Source organism: Balaenoptera physalus, assembly GCF_965194825.1.
Source record: "Balaenoptera physalus genome assembly, chromosome: 9".
Taxonomy (NCBI): Eukaryota; Metazoa; Chordata; class Mammalia; order Artiodactyla; family Balaenopteridae; genus Balaenoptera; species Balaenoptera physalus.
The window spans coordinates 92897476-92917925 of record NC_138888.1 but is presented as its reverse complement, the minus strand read 5'-3'; the positions used below and the strand labels follow the sequence as shown (position 1 = coordinate 92917925).

At 42.0% G+C, this 20450-nt stretch overlaps 1 protein-coding gene, 1 long non-coding RNA gene and 1 pseudogene across 4 annotated transcripts in view; 2 read left to right on the top strand and 1 right to left on the bottom strand.

Moving 5' to 3' along the window:
- Positions 1-151, top strand: part of BCKDHB (branched chain keto acid dehydrogenase E1 subunit beta) — a 233057-nt gene extending 232906 nt beyond the window's left edge. For both annotated transcript variants that reach the window (XM_082474246.1, XM_082474245.1), the window contains one exon: positions 5-151. In XM_082474246.1, coding sequence (XP_082330372.1) covers positions 5-145 — 141 coding nt within the window. In that variant the 3' untranslated portion in view covers positions 146-151. The remainder of the gene's footprint in view (positions 1-4) is intronic.
- A 15017-nt stretch (positions 152-15168) lies between these two features.
- Positions 15169-19128, bottom strand: LOC309666700. Its single transcript, XR_014267256.1, has 2 exons — positions 16970-19128; positions 15169-15943 (listed from the first exon to the last, which is right to left on the bottom strand). It is a non-coding gene; the product is annotated as an uncharacterized lncRNA (long non-coding RNA).
- Positions 15916-20450, top strand: part of LOC309666602 (mitochondrial ribonuclease P catalytic subunit pseudogene) — a 177415-nt pseudogene continuing 172880 nt past the window's right edge. The window contains exon 1 of the transcript XR_014268491.1: positions 15916-15958. The product of XR_014268491.1 is annotated as a mitochondrial ribonuclease P catalytic subunit pseudogene (transcript). The remainder of the gene's footprint in view (positions 15959-20450) is intronic.

The following is a 20450-nucleotide window of genomic DNA, read 5'->3' as shown; positions in this document are numbered from 1 at the left end:
GCAGGAAGAATGTTTCCTGAACCTGGAGGCTCCTATATCAAGGGTATGTGGATACGACACGCCGTTCCCTCACATTTTTGAGCCGTTCTACATCCCAGACAAATGGAAGTGCTATGACGCCCTTCGGAAAATGATCAACTATTGACCACAGGTAAGTCTGCCCTGCGTTTTGAGAAAGCTAGTGAGTGTTCCTCACATTAACGTCCTGTTGATCAAGGAACAGCCGTCATCAGTGCGTTGTCTTTTCATAAATGGCAACTTCCAGAACAAAGTGTGGGTTTCAGAAAAAAAAAATGGGAATTTATAGTAGTATGTTTAAATTTAATAGAAATATATCAAGCATATACATTATCTGATTTCTATAAAACAGATACATGCACATGTTAACATTGAATAATCACTAGATGAAGATGCCGTCTGCCATGATTGCAAATATACCTTACCCCGTTGTTCCAACTTTATCCTCATTTGTGTATATTTTTATCGGCAATTTAAACCGTTCATGAATCGGGTTAATTTCTGTTATTTAAAGATGGCCCTTCAGGCACCGTTAAATTGGACTCCAGTGATTTAAACTATATAATGAGCCATAGCATTCTGAAATTTGCCTCCACGTTATCTTGAAAGATACGTTTGTTGAACAGGAAACCTATTTATTATGTATAAGGGAAATTGTTACTTAAAAAAAAAAAAAAAATCCAGCACCGCTACCATTCCCAGAACCTTTCTTGGCAAGTGAATGTTTTAAAATTATGGCTAATAAGTGACATTTATTCATTGTGATTTTCTAGGTCATGCTTTTCTGTCCCTCTAGCAGTGTTGTTCTAGCAAAAATGAATACCCTTTGAAGACTGTTAAGTTAGTTTTCAGGTCTTTAATATAGAAGATGCTATCACCAATACACTGATTTATTTTACCTTTGGCATTTTTTGAAATGGTTCAAAATGCGTAGATAGGGATTAAGTGCTTTGCATTTTAATATCTAGGTTGTCCAAATCATAATAATACATTTTGAAGAACCATGATCTTTGAAAGGAAAGGGAAGAATAATAGGCTTTATATAATAACATAGCCCGTACTTTTTAAAGATTAGGAAATACTATGATTCTTGAATTCTGTGTATGGGTAGTAAAGCCAGCTCACCTCAAACCAAAGAGAGAGATACCTTTACATTTGGGCATGTAGAGAAAATCATGCCCTCCATCCACCACTATGATCCCCACCTTTTTGTAGTTCTATTCTATCCTCTATTCTGAGGATATTGTCATAGGCATTAGTAGGGCCATTAGCCTACATGCCCCAGTATTCTCTCAGACATGCAGAGGTAGACACTGTATTTCTGACGTCCTCTTCATGTCTGTGAGAGAAGCTGGCTTCTACAGTCTCACTTAAGCCTGGTTACAGGACTTCCTCACTTTTGTGTCCATCTTGTTCCTTGCATAGACCATCCATAATGGAAAGTCAAGGTAATACTGTGTGGCCGTGTCCTTGTTGCTATTTTTAAAGTAATCTTTAGGTGCTGGTTTTAAATTTGGATATGTATTTCTTTTTAAACCTAAAAAAAAAATATATTTAGACCTCTCATGAAAATACGATAAAAGAAGAGTAGCTCTTCTACGCTAAAAGTTACATATGGCATTAAAGAAAGTAGTCATGCAGTTGAGAAAGTCTGTATTGAATTCACGGTGGCCAGGGTGTCTATAATCGTTATTGACTTCTTTTACAGAAAAACCGGAAGATTAGGACTAGATACGGAAATATTTTTCTGAATTTTTTTATATTTCCTCTTCTTGAAAATAGAGTTTTTATGAAATGAACCGACTTGGATATTGGCTGAAAAATGATGAATTAATTATTGTATTCACACATATGAATTGATCATTTCCATTAAGAGTCATTTCAGATTAATTTTTAAAAATATTCTGCATGGTAGGCTTATAAATTCCATTTAATTGTGTCTGTAAATATTGGATGTGGGATACTATTCAATAAAGCAAAAATCAGACTGTCTTCAGCTTGTGTCTCTTTTTTGTTTTTGTAGCTACAGTGATCGTAGCTTGTTAATTACATCTGCATGGAAGTGAAATGTTTAGAAATGCTGATTTTTCAACTTTATTGTATTTGGTTTCATTCTTTATGGCTAAGACAGTTGTATGTTGATGAAACTTCTGGAATGTTTTTCCTTGTTCTTCCCTCTTGGTGCCAAGAAGGTGGTCTACTGAGGGGCAAGTTCACTTTTTCTCCAGAGTGTCGTGAGGCAGGAAGGATCATCTTTACTTCCTCTCTTTCTTTTTCTGGGAGGTGGACAGCCTGAGCCTGTCTTCTGTTATAAAATCATCAAGCTTTTGCTGCAGTTTTTTGGTTTTTTTGGCCACGATGTTGCAAAACAAATATTTTTTTCCACGTCCTTTATATTAATATGTAGCTAAAAAGAAAAACAGCATGAACAGTGACATAAGGAGGAAACCTCCTTGCTGGGGACTTTGTCAGGGCCTCTTGTATCTGACTAGGCCTTTCCCGCCCTTCGCCATAGTGTAGGCAACGGCCTCGGGGACCCCTTTGCAGAAGCCCTCACCCTCCGGCCCTGCCCTCAGAGGGGGTGCTGTCATCCCTACCTTCCCTCCCATACACCCAAGAAGAGCTCTTCTCACCAGTTCCAGCTGAATGATCCCCACCCCACCCCCGACAAAAATCAGAGAAATAGGGTCATGTAGTGTTTTCCTTTCTCTATAAACACTGGAAAAAATGGACATTTTTTTATGATTACAAATGTATATATTACTTTAAAACTACAGTTTAAAAAGTTGTGTCCTGTTTATTTTTATCAGATGTTTGGAGGAGGATATGGAAAGTGACATTTGTAGATTGCCAGAGACTTGGAGTAGAGTAAAGAAGGCACTTTGTAACAGATTCTGGAGAGCAGTGGCTAAAATAAACACAGCTTTTGTTAGGGGTAAAAATAAAGCCCTGTCCTTGGTTTATAAATAGAAACACCTGAACTGTATAGGATGGGAAAAGATGTACTTGTCAGCAATAAGTTTGGAAAAGATTTAGGGAATCCATTTGGCTTACGGTTCAGGACATTCTGAGTGGAAGATGCCAAAACTCAGTATGGACCTTGGCTTTGGCCTTCCCTGTCCACTGAGGATCTAGGCGTCCTTGCAGGGAGCTCTGTGCTCACATGGTCAGTCCAGCAGAGCAGGGAACGTGTGCTGGTCACCCACGTCTGGGCCGATAATGGGTTCTATTTGAACATATTTGTTTTACTTGAACTTATTTTTTTAGTTGATATTATTTATGATTTCAGGTGAAGTTGCTTGTTTTATTGCCATTGGTATCTTTTTAATCCTATTTTTAAAATTCATTTGTTGTTGTAAGAATTTTCCCTTAGTTATTTTAATTTTATTTTCTTTAACTCTGCTTCCCTTCTCCAGTTAGCCCTGCCGTGCCCACCAGTAAATGCCGCCTTCCCTTCCAAAGTAAAGAAGTTACACTTCATGCTAAACTCGTTCTATGGCTCAAGAAGTACATACACATCTAAATAATTGTGTTAAACAAAATTTTTTTTTACATGAAACGAATTGTTCCGTATTGTGAAAATAAGAAAATGGTGGTATGCCCCAAGGACAAAGAACAAGATAAACTCAAAGGGCCAATACTGCCTGAACAAAGAGTTACAGGACTTCTATCACTCTGTCACAATGTGACCATTGCAATGTCCCAGAGCCCTCCCAAGCAGCCTGCCCCGTCCCTTTCCCATCCCATATACGGAAAGACATTTGCCCCGTTTTTCTCCCGCTCAGCACACTGAAAGTATACATACTCTGCCCAGTCAGCCGATGACTTGCAGGTTCCCTGGCTATAAAAACAGACAAGCAACCCGTGCTCAGTGTCGACTTTCCCTGGCTACCAGGAGGTCGGCCCGCTGTTGCTGCAGCGACTCTTCTCTTTAATAAACTCTATCTTCCTTACATTCTGCCTCGTGTCTGGAAATTCTTTTCCAACCTGCGCTCGGACCACGACAAAAATAACAACGAGAAGACACTCAAGAGATGTTAAAGGAATTCCAAATTCCCCACCACCCCCAGCCTCAGGATAAAGTCTGCTCCATGTGACAACATGAATGTATAAGTGAATAGAATCTTCTATAGTTCCAATTACCCAAGTCCTTTCGCAAAAAAATATCGCATCCATGTTCCGTACAACTGATAGATGTTATCCAAGCTAAGTAAACAGTATACATTAGATAGAGAAGTGAGGCAGGCACAACAGCGAGACAATTACCTCATTTTAGTCCATGAAATTTAAGTCACAGAAGCTGGAAACTCTTGCTGGGATCCTGAGAAGACATCCCACAGAGGGTCCACACTCGGTTTCGTGAACTCTCCTTCCTGTCAGCTTGCCTGGGGTGGCCTCGTGTGGCTTCTGGCTGCTTTTGACCTCCCTGCCCCCACTTCTAGAAACAGCACTGCTGTTTGTTTCGAGAACTCCCTCTCCCAGCGCATGTGGCTCTCCCTGGAGGGGCTGCCAATCCCAGTGCCATCCAGCACCAGCCACAGGGATGGCCCTGGCCCAGGCCCTCCGGGTACCACAGGACAGAAGGTCGGGTTGCTCATGCAGAAGCACAACTTAGTAAGCCTCAGACTTGTCAATGACACTAAATTCTAAAAGACTGGTTCTCAAACTTTTACCAGTTCCAGGTACACCAGGGACAGAACTGACGGGTGTATACCGCGTAGGCACACAGCACTGCCTTAGCAGAGATACTCAGCTGAGGGGTGAGGGCATGACCCCAAAGCGTCATGTTGGAATTTTCAGAGAGACGTGAGGTTTGGAGACTCTGCTGTGTTTTCCTAGGCCATGGAACTTGGAAGGAAATAGGGAACATTCATATATGGGCAAAGATTTGGAAACCCTGACACCTGATACCTCCCTGAATATGGTATTTAAAGATATTTGCCAGGAAAATGAGAAAGAAAATTAGAACAAGAATGAGGAAATCATAGGTGGAAAGGACTAGAAGTAAAAATGAAAACAAGTTAGATGAAAAGATGTACATCAGTAATTGCCATAAATACACTTTTTGTTGGTGCTGTGCCGTGAGGCTTGTGGGATTTTAGTTCCCCGACCAGGGATTGAACCCAGGCCCTCAGCAGTGAGAACACAGATCCTAACCACTGGACCACCAGGGAATTCCCATAAATACTCTTTTTATGTGAAACAAATGTTCTACATTTGACAAAAGGAATATATCACAGTGAAAATATAACAGGTAAATTCTTTACATTCTAAATGCGTGGTATTAAAATGTAAGCAAAAACTTATAAATGCAAAAGATATGAACAGAACAGTTGTAGAAGGCTTTGTCACCCCACTTTCAATTTGATACATGAAGTAGACAGGAATAAGTAATAGGTTTAGGTCAATAGAAATATGTTTTAAACTTTGTGTTTTCATAAACAGAGACTCTGTTGCCTTTTAGCCTATACACAGGCGGTTCAAAAAATTGACCATATACTGTACTAAGGCACAAAGAAAAATAACAGTAAATTCCCCAAAGAAAAGAGTATTCAAAGGTACCACATCCCACTTAGAAATAAAAAGACGCCCAGCTAAGTAACTGTGGAAGCAAGGAGGAAACAACTACAACGTAATTAGAAGATAAGATCACTGATACGCTTCAGCCAAAATTTTACTCACAGATGAATTCATAGACTTTCAAATCTTTTAAAAAGAAAAACTGAAAATACAAGGATGCAAGAATAAAGAAGGAAGAAGCACAAGAAGAATGAGAAGAATAATAAAGTTAATAGCAGAACATTCCAAATGCGAAAAATAAAATTGTAAAATCGAAGTTATTTTTTTTTTTTGGTAAAAATGAAAGTTTTTCTTTCATTTTATACTGTCTGTTCCCTATGAAGGTGGAGGTTTTTATGTAATCATGATATCAGCAAATAAAGGCTACGTAATTGTTGTTCCTATATCGGGTAACACTTTCAAGGTCCTTCATTTGAGGAGAGGAAATAATTTAGCCAAACCTAATTGTTTATCCAATGTATTGATAAGCAAAGGTCTTTGTTTTTAGAATATTTTGTTCCATCATTTTAAGAAAATAATTACTAAGGTCTTGTTTTGCCAAGTCCTTCAGTTTCTTGCCGAGGCCTACCTGGCTACCATAAATATCTTATTTCTATGAATTTTCATAAGATACAGTGACCGTTGTCGAAGAAATATTAATCAGTCGATCTAAGAAAGAAATGGAAAATTTTATTCAAGTGAAATTTGAGGATTATAACCCAGGAAGAGCATCTCAGAAAGCCCTGAGGGCTGTTCTGCTCGTTAGAAGTCAAGGCACAGTTGTATAAGTTTTTTGAGATAGAGGGCTGTACATTAAATGACGTATTATTGACAGTTTACACAATCCAGATCTAAGTGTCATCGTGATCCCTTACAAAATCTAGAAGGAATGTTATCTTTAAGGAGTTATCTTGTTGATGAGAATGTTGCTGTTGATGGTATTTCTGCCGATGGGGAAGGTTTGGTGGATTCATGATGCAGATACACAATGCACAGTTGGGGGAGAGAGGAGGCCAAAGGGCAGAGAAAAGTTTTTATGTTTAAATATTTCTTGTCTTGCCATAAAATATGAATTTTATTTCACACTATAAAGAATTAGAATAGTTCTTTTAAAAATATTTTCTTGATCATTTGGAACGTCTACCTACTTATTACACTGGGATTTTTTCCCCCTTCATTCCTAATTTTTTTTTAATTGAAATATAGTTGATTTGCAATGTTGTGTTAATTTCTGCTATACAGCAAAATGATTCAGTTATACATATATATACAATCTTTTTAATATTCTTTTCCATTATGGTTTCTCATAGGATATTGAATATAGTTCCCTGTGCTGTACAGTAGGACCTTGTTGTTTATCTGTTCCATATATAACAGCTTACATCTGCTAATCCCAGCCTCCCACTCCATTCCTCCCCCAACACCCTCCCCCTTTGACAACCACAAGTCTGCTCTATGTCCATGAGTCTGTTTCTGTTTCGTAGATAGGTTCATTTGTATCATATTTTAGATTCCACATGTTTTACTGGTTCCACAAAGGCAGGGAGCTTTGGTCTGTTTATTACAATTCTGCAGAGCCTAGAAAAGTCCTGGTCTACAGAGGCTCTCAATATGCTGCTGAACAAACCCATGAAAGGAAATGCAGGCCTATACTTGAATCAGACCTTGTACTTGAAAAGCACTTGAAAGTAAGTACTTTGAAGCACTTGAAAAAGTACTTGAAAGTAATATCAAATACTATCAATATATTACTTTAAATGTCTACTTTGAGTAGTGTAGACATTTAAAGTAATATATTGATAGTATTTGATATTTTATACCAGTTGATATTCTAGACCATCAGAGACATGGGGTTGTATCTCATTTCTTCAGGAATTTCAGGAACAGAAACAGTCCTTCTGGTAGGGCAAGACCTCAGAAGTCCCCGAGAGATGAACATCGTTTCTATATTTTTAGGCCTATTTCTTCAGATAGATTTCAAAACCATGTATTTTTTTAAGGGGCTCTAAGACAATATTGTACATTAAAATGTGTCTGCAAATGGACAAACCAGAATAGAATGCTCATTCAAAACTGCTCATTTGAGAGTGATGAGATTGTCAATAAGTTTCCTTTATTTTCTTCATCTCTGTTCTTGTAAGTCACGAGCGGAGAGCCAGCCTGGCTCAGAGCTGTCCTACCAATGGTCCCATCTTCTGTTTGGTCTGCAGACTTGGGACTGGGCCAGAGGTAGGACACCATGTCCTTGGCCACAGTGCCTAGTCAAGGGATGGGAGGTGACCCAAACCAGCCAATCAAAGCCATTTTCAGGATTTTTGGAACAAACAGATCTAGGGTGATGTTATTCTGGAAGGACCTACTGCTACCTTCCCTGTAGAAGAAGGCCTTCTTCATCCGAGAAAGAAAGGAACCATTGTACTAAGGAAAGATGTTATACAAGCTGGGTCAGTCCCCCCACGGCCAGCTGACCAGCTCCACTGCTGCCATGTGCACCTTCAACTTCCTTTCACTCCAGGATCCTTCCACTTTGTTCTAAATTGGATTTCTGTTGCTTGCAAACAGAAACATCCTAATTCAGTCCTTCCAATGCTTTGGAATATATTCTTTTTGAAAGAAGAAAGTCCACATGTTTTAAATAAAATATACTTGGGGAAAACCCTCCACCCTTGGGACTAGTCTATGTATTGTGCTTGATTTTTTTCTTATCTACGACATGCAAATGAGATGGAGATATTGCGTTAATATCAAGTATCTTAGCCATAAAATAAATGAATTCAGACTTTCAGCCTGAAAGTTGAATGCTGGCAACCTTCCCTTAGGCCAAGAAAATGAGCAGTTACACAGCATCTGTCTTTTGGAAGCCTTACTCTTTGGAGGCTTATTCACATAAAGTTCTTTACTGAAGTCATGAGACCTTAGAACTGTTTTTAAACTTACCCATGTAGCCCCAAACAGCCCTTGGGAATTTTGTTTTTGAAAGAAGTTTAATATGTCTGTGGTCAGTCTAATAGCAAATGTTTCTTTGAGAATACTTTGTGTAAATTCCCCATATTTTCCTCTTTTCCATTGAAGCATACATTTACTTTCACCCTATTTCATCTTTTATGTGAAGTATTTCAAGGAGGTCAGAGAACATACATGTCGTGACTGTGTGCCTTTCACCAAATGTAAAAATTGCAAATTACAATTCATCTTCCCTAGGTTACCCTAACCCAGAGGAAAAATTAAATTAACATTAATAGCAACAAGTAGTGTTTTGGGTTTTTTGTTTTTTTTTAAATTCTATCCCAACTGCTAGACAGCCTCATAAAGTTTTCCCTAATTATTTGGGAGAGTTGCTGGAGGGTTGCTTGGACAACCATGTGGGGTCCGCAGTTCCCTGGCTCTGGCTTCACATCCCTGCAGAAGTGTCTGCTGCCAGCAGCTACAGAAGGCACCACAGGGCTGCCGCTGCGACAAGGGCCACCTGTAGCTGACGGACGCTCTCTGCTCCGAAGCCCTCAGGGCCCACACAGGGGTGAGGCGTAGGTGTGGATGCCAGGGATGCTATTCCTCGTTGGGTCTCTGGAGCAGAGACAGTGCTCTGTGCTCTTCCCGGAGGCAGGAGAATCATCTCCCATTGTGATACATGGATCCCAAGAGAGCATGGCTGTGTGCCCCCCAAAATCTCATGGATATTTGGTGAAACAGACCGTGTGCTATTCACTGGTGACAGACCAACTCTTGTGCTTAGAAGCTCTGTCCCTCTCCGGGGCTCAAGGATTGGTACTGGTCTAGTCTGGGTGCGCAGCTCCCTCTTCTCTGAGACCAGGCTCCTCTGCAGGGCTCCTCTCTCTCTCTGTACACAGAGACCATTGGCCAACCTGCCTGCCCATCCTGCAGGTCAGTCTAAGTGTTAGAGCAGCGTACTTTAGTCTTGACTAGGTTTACTCTTCCAAGGAAGGACCTCATGTCTATCAGATTTATTTGATGTTATTGTGTGCACAGTAATAGTTTTCATATAGATCCTGAGAAAATTGCTTAGGAGAAAATGGAATGGCAGTGGTGTGTGATTCATGGTACATCCATATGATTAGGTACTCTATAGAATTTGCAAGTAATGATTACGAAAATTATGTAGCAACATGGAAAGATGCTCATTGTATACTTTTAAGTGGAAAAGTCATGATGCAAAATTATATGTATTATGATTATGACTATTATTACTTATGATTACAACCATTATTAAGATTTTTCTTGCGTAGGAATAGAGAATATAGCAGCACTGTTAAGAGTGAGTACCATGAGTTATATCATAATAAAAGGGGAGTTTTTAGCATGTTCATTACTCAAACTAATAAAAGTACCGAATATATACTAAACTGTTAGCAAGTATTAAACATTGCGTAACCTTCCTATTTAAAACATGGTTTCTGAGCACCGGTACGAAAGAATCTTTTAGTCCATCTGATTACTGCAAGAACCTGAAATAAATAAAATACAATTTTTTCCTTTCTCTCTCAAACGCTCTCTCCCTCCCCCTCACACACACACACACACACACACACACACACTATGAATGATTCGAATGAGAACGATTCATTAGATAAACTCAGAAGCAAAGACTAAAAAAAGAAATAATTCATCTTCTACAGTACTATACTAATGCCTTTGTAACTTTCTGACCCTTTCTATTATGATTTATAAGTTTATGAGTGTTATAGCAGAAAAAAGATGGCACATTCAAAGGTTTTAATTGAATAGAGTTTAATAAAGGGACTATTCACAAAGTTCTGGGCCGATGTAGGGAACCAGGAAGGAAGGGTAAAGCACCCACGAGCTCACAACTCTCTCTGGGAAGTCATCACCGTGGAGCCTGAAGGGGGGTGGGTAGGAACGGTCCTGGAGCCCGGTGAGAGCGGTTGCCATGGAAGAGGGGCTGCCTGACAGGAGCTGTGGCCACGGAGAAACAGGACAGCTGCTGAAACAGCATGGGCATGGGGGAGAGGAGGGTACGTATCCTGGTCTCTCTCTCTCCTTCTACCCCCTGACAGTCTGTCAGTGCTTCCCTTTGGCCAAATCCAGTTTCAGGCCAAGAGGCCGACTAGCTCGGTGGTGCCGTCCCCGGTGTAGCCTCTCCAGAAACAGAGCAGGGCAGAGCCGTGGGGAGTGGGTGCAGAGGGGTGAATGGAGACAAACTCGCATGAGGAGCCCCCAGCTATTCCACATCACAGGAGGCGCCCAGGGAGATAGATGCCTGTTGAACTGCAAGCTGACTGTTTTTGGATCTGATGAAAAATGTAGATCCTTTTTAGCCATGCCACCTTTTCCTGGGCGAGCCTGGGCTTTTGATGGCTATGTGTTCTGCCGGTGGAAGCTTCTGGTGGAGCATCTATGCCCTGTCTTTGCAACGATACCCTGAGAGCCCTCAGTCTTCCTGCAAAAACCTAGACTGTTTGAGCTCTCAGTCTGTGGCACAGCTGCCACGCTGGAGGAGAGCTTCCGTGCTGTTTGCCAGCTCACACCTGCTGTTCCCTGGGCGCACGCTTTTCTCTTTCATTTTGTTGGAGCACATCCTGCAGTAGATTCCTTAGAACGTCTTCATGAGAAGCTAATTTCTTGATTCCTTTCTCGTCGGAGAATGGCCTTCCTCTAACCCTTGACTCATAGTTTGGCTGAGTATAAAATTTTAGGCTAAGACACGTTATTGTCTCAGAATAGTTAAGGCATTGCTTAATTCTTCTCAACTTGTCTTAAGTCTCTTATTTTTTCTCTCAAAATTTGCCTCTTTATCAGACTTCTTGGGACACTTCCTTAATCTTGTCTTCTAATTTTCTACCCTTTAGCTTTATTTTGGCCAACTTTTTTTCCCTAATCTCTCTCAGAGCATCCTCTTATTTTAAGGCTGCCATATCAGCCTGTATATGTATGTGTACCTGTATATATATGTGTACACACACATATATACAAATATATATACATATGTGTGTGTGTGTGTGTGTATATCTCTCAGGATATATATTTGAGTTGTTGCTTTTTTAGGAGTTTTATCATGTTCTCTGAATTATATTGTTTCCTCTGGTTTCCATTTTTCTATTTCTCTTGGCTTCTCTTTTTTGTCTTATGTATGCTGATTACCAGTTGGTTTTATTCAAGACTGAGCATCAAAAGCTGACCTGGATTGTGACATATACCTGCAGTGGAATATTAGTCAACCATAAAAATGAGTGAAATCCTGATACACATGGCAAAAGGGATGAACCTCCAAAACATGCTGAATGAGAGATGGGGGACACAAATAGTCACGTGTGATTCCGTTTATTTGAAGGATCCAGAACAGATAAGCCCATGGAGACAGAATGTAGATCAGTGGTTACCCGGGGCTGGGGGAAGGGGAGAATGGGAAGAAAGTGCTTCATGGGTACCAGTAAGGGGCTTTACTTCGGAGTGATGGACATGTTGTGGAATTAAATAGAGCAGGGGTCCCCAACCCCCAGGCCCCGGACCAGTAATGGTCCACACAGCAGGAGGTGGACGGTGGGCAAGCGAGTGAAGCTTCATCTCCCGCTCCCCATCGCTCACATTATCACCTGAACCGTCCCCCCCATCGCTCGCATTACCGCCTGAACCATTCCCCCACCACCACCCCGTCCGTGGAAAAATTGTCTTCCACTAAACCAGTCCCTGGTGCCAGAAAGGTTGGGGACCGCTGAAATAGAGGAAGAGGCTTCACAACATTGCGAATGTACTGAATGCCACCAAATTGTCCATTTAACATGGTTCCCTTTGTTATGTGAATATCATCCCAATAAATTTTTTTTTTCTTTAATGAAACTCTCTAGGAGTTAAGCCAGCATTTTATTTATTAATTTATTTTTGGCTGTGTTGGGTCTTCGCCTCTGTGCGAGGGCTTTCTCTAGTTGCGGCAAGCGGGGGCCACTCTTCATCGCGGTGCGCGGGCCTCTCACTATCGCGGCCTCTCTTGTTGCGGAGCACAGGCTCCAGACGCGCAGGCTCAGTAGTTGTGGCTCACGGGCCCAGTTGCCCCGCGGCATGTGGGATCTTCCCAGACCAGGGCTCGAACCCGTGTCCCCTGCATTGGCAGGCAGACTCTCAACCACTGCGCCACCAGGGAAGCCCAAATTATTTTTTTAAAGCTGGGAGAGCTGTGGATGTGTGTGTGGCATGACAAGCAGTGGCCTTCGTTTCCAGATGATTAGGCAGAGAATCCCCCCACCTTGAGAGCACTCCAGCATTGCTGGCACAGGAAAGGCTGTCCTCTGAGGCTTTTTCCCAAGAATAATGTCCTCATCTCTCGCTTAAAGGGTGGCAGGCTAGTTCATTAAGTGCCACTTGGACCCAGGGTCTGGATGTCACATTCAATTCCATGTTTTCTACCTTGGACATTGTTCCATTCTTGCTCTGGACCAGGTTTTCCTGATCCCAAAGGCTGTCCCTCTCAATCTCTCTGGAGGATAATCCCCCGAGTCTCCATTAGTACAGGCAGACACCCAGTTGTGTCCTTGTGAGGGTTAGGGAAGGCAATGCCCCCGGCTCCTCGCCTGGCTTCAGCCCCGCCTTGGGCCACACCGAGACTCTCTGAGGTCAGCCTCTTGTCGGTGGCCATCCCTGCTCTCCACTGTCTTTCCAGTCCTGGCTTGGGGCTTCCTCTTCGGGCACGGCACCTCTTATTTCATTTTTCTGACCTTGTACTCATGTCCCCTCTCCTGTTTTCCTTGTCCTTGGTGTTTATACTTTTTAAAAACGTTTCCTTCATTATCATTTTAATGCCCTCTGAGGAAGGAGAGGAGGAAAACCTGTTTGTTGCTCAATAGGCTGGTTTAACTTGTACATTTTTATTTTGGCAAAACTTCTCAGGGGACGTTTACCTGAGAATGAAAAGAATGGTCAGCCCTGAAGTGAGCTGTGTTCTCAGGCAAGTTAATGAATTGCCTGATCTTTCCTTGTGCCCGATTTTTTACCATTAAAATGGTCCCAGGAGGTGGTGCGACGTGGCAGGACATGGCAGGGCCCACGTTTATTAAATGCCGGTTTCGTGCCAAGAGGACAACCCTGTACCTCCTCAGCCTTTGAGTGAAAAGTACTGAGATTAAACTGTTTACCTGTCTTGTGTGATTGTTTTTGTGAAGTATCAATTCTTGTAAGTCTCTTTGACGTAGGTGAAAATGAAATAAGGTAGCATCCCTGGAGCCCTGGGACCTCAACCTGTGCCTCTAGGATAGACTTCTCACCTGCCACTGTCATTATTTGTTTACACCTTTGAGCCCCAGCCTCTAGCAGGAAGGAATCCTGCCTTAGTTATCGCCACACACAAAGCAGCTCAATGAATAATCATACAATATACACGGCACTCCTGCTATAGGAACAATTTAGTATTTCTTTTCTTTCTTTCTTTCTTTTGGCCACAGCATGCTGCATGCCGGATCTTGATTCCCTGACCAGGGATCGAACCCGTGCCCCCTGCAGTGGCAGCGTGGAGTCCTATCCACTGGACTGCCAGGGAAGTCCCGATAGGAACAATTTAAATGGAAGAAAATAAGTTGGTAAATGTAAAATGGTCTTAGAATTCAATATCAAGCTGTGATGAAAACTAAGAGCCATAAGTTCACAGGTCACTATCTAGTAGCCCTATTTTTACTCTTAAGTAACCCACTGGTACATGTACATTTCATCGCAAGAACCAGAGATCTACTCATATGTTTATGCAAGGTGGAATTTGTACTAATGAATCTAATTGCAGGAAGAACTCTAGGACTTAGAAGAATTAGAAGAAAGTTATACAAGTTTTTAAAATAATTCCCCTCTTCTCTCTCCATCTCTCCCCGGGGCTTCTTGATATCTCCTCTCTGCCATGTGCCAGTTTCATTTTTTTTCTCTCTCTGCTGACCTCCTCCATTCACTCAGCACCTTATGCTTGGCTGCCTTAAAATGGCAGCCTCTACCTGGCTCTCTAGCTTGGCTTCACATCATTAACGAACTCGATATTTGTTCATTCCAATTCCAGGTTCCCAGGAGTAGGAAGAATTGGCCCAGCTTGAGTCAGGTGTCTTCTCCTGGTCCACAGTGAGGACAGATGTGCAGGTGCGCTGCATACAGAGGTGGGGAAAGATGGTGTCTCTACTGAAGTGCACTTGACAGGTCCCTGTCCCTGAAGCAGTTGATTGTTACCGTTGTCACTGTTGTTACTATTTCTTCATATGTAAGGTATTTTATCCAGAACTCGGTAGATGAAGGTTAGGTGAAGGGTGAATGGACAAGTTCTCCTTTAGAGGAGCACCGGGGGTGGGGATGGGGGTGAGGGTCTCTTCAGGCAGCCTGTCTGGTGCTGCTCTTCCTGTGATCAAATAGGAGCACGCACCCCCACGAGAAACAGTACTTGTTCTCTGCTTCAGCCACATTTCTTAACTGGTCATTCAGATGCTGGCAGCTAATAAGGAATTGGCAAATAGAGTTTGGGAAAATGGAGCTTCTGTTGCACCAAGCCTTGGGAGTCCCACACGGACAGAGGGATTACCAAGTTTCTGTCTCCGTGATTCTCTAAATGCCATCTTTGCATACAGAGGTCACACGTTGTAGATTTCTGTTTTGAAATTTAAATCATTTTTTAAAATTGAAGTATAGTTAATTTACAATGTTGTGTTAGTTTCAGGTGTACAGCAAACAGTGATTCAGTTATACATATATACATATGTATACATATAATATATATTTTTTTCTGATTATTTTCCGTTATAGGTTATTACAGGATATTGAATACAGTTCCCTGTGCTATACAGTAGGTCCTTGTTGTCTATTTATTTTATATATAGTACGTGTACTTGTTAATCCCAAACTCCTAAATTATCTCTCCCCCCATCCCTTTCGGTAACCATAAGTTTGTTTTCTATATCTGTGAGTCTATTTCTGTTTTGTAAATAAGTTCATTTATGTCATTTTTTTAGATTCCACATAGAAGTGATATTGTATGATATTTGCCTTTGTCTGACTTACTTCACTTAATATGATAATCTCTAGGTCCATCCATGTTGCTGCAAATGGCATTATTTCATTCTTTTTTTTTAAACTTTGGGTTTATTTATTTATTTATTTATTTATGGCTGTGTTGGGTCTTTGTTTCTGTGCGAGGGCTTTCTCTAGTTGCGGCAAGTGGGGGCCACTCTTCATCGTGGTGCACGGGCCTCTCACTATCGCGGCCTCTCTTGTCGCAGAGCACAGGCTCCAGACGCGCAGGCTCAGTAGTTGTGGCTCACGGGCCCAGTTGCTCCGCGGCATGTGGGATCTTCCCAGACCAGGGCTCGAACCCGTGTCCCGTGCATTGGCAGGCAGATTCTTAACCACTGCGCCACCAGGGAAGCCCTATTTCATTCTTTTTTATGGCTGAGTAATATTCCATTGTATATATATATTTACCACATCTTCTTTATCCATTCGTCTGTCATTGGACACTTAGGGTGCTTCCATGTCCTGGCTATTGTGAATAGTGCTGCTGTGAACATTGGGGTGCATGTATCTTTTTGAATTATTTCTCTGGATATATTCCCAGGCAGGAGTGGGACTGCAGGATCATATGGTAGTTCTATTTTTAGTTCCTTCAGGAACCTCCATACTGTTCTCCATAGTGGCTGCACCAATTTACATTCCCACCAACAGTGTAGGAGGGTTCCTTTTTCTCCACATCCTCTCCAGCATTTATTGTTTGTAGACTTTTGAATGATGACCATTCTGACCGGTGTGAGGTGCACATTCTGTAGGTTGAAAAGGGGCCTGGAAGAGGAGGTAGATTCTGAGAGTCAGGGAACTTGCACAGCAGAGATCTAGAGAGCTGGCCCAAGGAGTAAAGGTCATGTTTCATATAGAAACAGTGGTCCTGAGAGTTGCATAATTAAGATGATGTACAGTGTGAAGAATATAGTCAATAACTATGTAATATCTTTGTACGGTGGCATTACAAAGCAGTTATTTATTTATTGTATAACTACTTAGATGTACTAACTTTGTGCTAGGCTGTCTCTGAAAAACGATGGTTAATTGCAAGGATAGGCATTGACTGACAGAGGAAGCAGCACTAGGAAACTGACTTTCCATTTCTTCTTTGTGATGGTCAGGCTTAATTCTTGCTTTCATGCTCTCTTTGGTTATTTCCTCTCTTACCTTCAATCCCCCAGATCAGGAGAAACTGATCTCATTTTGACTCAAAGTGAACTCTTGAGCCCCCCATCCTGTTCAGTTTCCCATAGTCAGGATAGAAGTGGTTCTATAGAACGTACATCCATGCTTTCCTCTGAAAGGAGCCATAGAGGTCAGGGTAAATGAGGGGCATTATGATGCTTAATGACGTCCCTGTGTAATCAGAGGTTGATTATCATTGATTTTTTTTTTAAGAGCTTCTGACTTATTTATTTATTTTATTTTATTTTTTTGGCTGTGTTGGGTCTTCGTTTCTGTGCCAGGGCTTTCTCTAGTTGCGGCGAGCGGGGGCCACTCTTCATCGCGGTGTGCGGGCCTCTCACTATCGCGGCCTCTCTTGTTGTGGAGCACAGGCTCCAGACGCGCAGGCTCAGCAGTTGTGGCGCACGGGCCTAGTTGCTCCGCGGCATGTGGGATCTTCCCAGACCAGGGCTCGAACCCGTGTCCCCTGCGTTGGCAGGCAGATTCTCAACCACTGCGCCAGCAGGGAAGCCCAATATCATTGATTTTTGAGTCCTTCATCCAGCCAGTAAGCCACCCAGAGTGTCCCTCCTGGGACTAGAATAGCACGGGGTCACTATCATAGCTTCTCTGGGAATAAGGGCAACAGCGGGCTGTCACAGGACCTGCCAAGCCTGGTACAGGGGGACATCATCTCTTGGAATGCTCCCTAGGAGACGAAGTTTTGAGTAGACTCTGAAACCTATAACATGTATTTATACAATGGGAGAGAGCCGAAAAGCCTTTAGAGGTAGGAGCACATGCGAGAATTGGTGTGAGAAAAGGAGATCAAGTTGGCCTCACAGTGTTAAACGACACTTTTCTCAAAAAAAAAAGACCCTAAAACTTTCCAAAATTGCAATCTGCTTTAATTTTAAACTTAATAAATGTTGTTCTGTCAACTCCCTGACTTGAAATGAAAGTTGCATTAACCAAAGATGTGCATTTAGATGTAAGTTTAAATAAAGCACCTCTAAAGAAGACTAAAATTCTATGTAATTTTACATAATTAACTGTAGCTATTTTGCCATACTACAATTTTCCGCTTTGCTCCCTGTGTCTACAATTTTGATGTTCGCCAGGGATTTGGATGGTTTATTTCAGTGCAAGCTTAGCCACATTTGTAGGGTGCAGATGGTAATTACTCTCTACCTAAAACCAGAGAAGATGCACCAAGTTTTCAGTTTGATGACACTTGGAAAATTTTTAGCAAAGAAAATAATGAATGGTCTTCAAATCTGGACCCAAATAGTGAAGGCAAAAGTAGTTTCAAAAGGTCACTTTTATTTCTGCCTCTGTTCTACCTTTCCCACTCTCCAGGCTTTTCATTGGTGAGAAATTGATTGAACATATTGACACGAGCATTTCTAAAAAGGCTGAGACTACTATACAATGTCAAGGGCTAATATGGTTTTGATTACCAAAAAATATGTTTTCAAGAACCTATCTTTAGGAAATATTTATTTTCTTGTCTCTTCAAATAAAAGATCATGCAGAATGTGAAAGTCTGAAGTCCTCAGAGTCTTGGATGCAATTTTTTTTCTCATTCCCTTTCCATCACACATGAAAATTAATATTTTGAATTTTCTATGCTTTGGGTGTAGAATATTCTTCATGGACTAATTTCCTTGAAGTTAGAAAAGCTGACCTCATTCTATAAGCATTGTTGTGCAAACTGTATTATTGTAAGCCTAGCACAGGGCTGTGGCCAAGGAGGTTACAAAAGAAATGTAGGATCAAGTCCATGCCTTCCAGAACATACAATCCAGTTCAGCAGAAGGAGTACAGCAGTCTCTTAAAGTTTTCTTTTAAAAAGAACATATATATATATATCTGAATCACTTTGCTCTATACCTGAAACTAACACAACATTGTAAATCAACTATACTTCAATGAAAATTTTTTTTAAAGTTCCATCTGAGAATAAAGAAAAATCTAATGTAATCTAACCTAATAAAATTTAATTAAGTAACGAAAAAAGTTTTCTTCTAAAATAGATGAACTTGACTCTCTAAAAGTCAGAGGAGGTCTACATAAAAATATCGGGATTAAGAGTATAAAGAGTTGTTAGGGCTTCCCTGGTGGCGCAGTGGTTGAGAGTCTGCCTGCCAACGCAGGGGACACGGGTTCGAGCCCTGGTCTGGGAAGATCCCACATGCCGCAGAGCAGCTGGGCCCGTGAGCCACAACTACTGAGCCTGCGCATCTGGAGCCTGTGCTCCGCAACAAGAGAGGCCGCGACAGTGAGAGGCCGGCGCACCGGGATGAAGAGTGGTCCCCGCTTGCCACAATTAGAGAAAGCCCTCGCACAGAAACGAAGACCCAACACAGCCATGAAATAAATAAATAAATAAATAATTAAAAAAAAAAAAAAAAAAGAATCCGCCTTACAAGGCAGGGGACTCGGGTTCCATCCCTGGTCAGGGAACTAAGATCCCACATGCCGTGGGGCAACTAAGCCCTCGCGCCACAACTACTGAGCTCGAGCACCTCAACTGGAGCCCACGTGCCGCAAACTACAGAGCCCACTAGCTCTGGAACCCGTGCACCACAACTACAGAGCGCTTGGGCCCTGGAGCCTGCGCGCCACAACTAGAGAGAGAAAAACCCACACACCACAACTAGAAACAAGCCCGCGCGCCGCAACAAAAGATCCCACATGCTGCAACTAAGACCCGATGCAGCCAAAAGTAAAATTAAATAAATAAATAAACTATGATAATAAATCCTACTACTCTGCTGGTGGGAATAGAAACTGGTACAGCATCTGAGGAGAGACACGTGGCAACATCTATCTCATAAAGTGGACATAGTCTTTGAACAAGTAATTCCACTTCAAGAAATGTATCACACAGCTTCACAAAATTAGGAAATGACATCACACGCATGGTTGTTCATTACAAGATAGTACAGAGGTTTAGAAATAACCAAATCACACAAAAATCAGGCACTGGCTCAAAAATTCACATCCATACAAAAGAAAATTACAGAGCTATAAGAAAAATGAGGGGGCTTCCCTGGTGGCGCATTGGTTGAGAATCTGCCTGCCAATGCAGGGGACACGGGTTCGAGCCCTGGTCTGGGAAGATCCCACATGCCGCGGAGCAACTGGGCCCGTGAGCCACAACTACTGAGCCTGCGCGTCTGGGGCCTGTGCTCCGCAACAAGAGAGGCCGCGATAGTGAGAGGCCCGCGCACCGCGATGAAGAGTGGCCCCCCGCTCGCCGCAACTAGAGAAAGCCCTCGCACAGAAGCGAAGACCCAACACAGCCAAAAATAAATAAATAATTACTTAAAAAAAAAAAAAGAGTTGTTAATATGGCAAAAATTTTGTAGGTGGCTCGGAGGTGACAAACATATGGGCGACCCTGTGCTTGACAGAGTCCTACAGCTTCACAGCACTGGGGCTACTTACGAGGACCCCAGAACGGCTGTTATTTCTGTTATTGACACACACGGAGGAAGTGAGGTGAAAGTTACAAGGAATTCACGAATGCGCCCAACCTTCCTTATGACATTTGGAATGACTAATGACCGTCCTACAGTTATGTTCTGCAGCTTCTTTTTTTCTTTTTAAATCCAAGTGTGTATAAGTCTTGTACACTCAGATCTAGACCGTGTTTATCACTTTCATATTTGTATGTTTGCTGTGAAATGAAACATGCAGTGACCCCAAACCTGAAACTA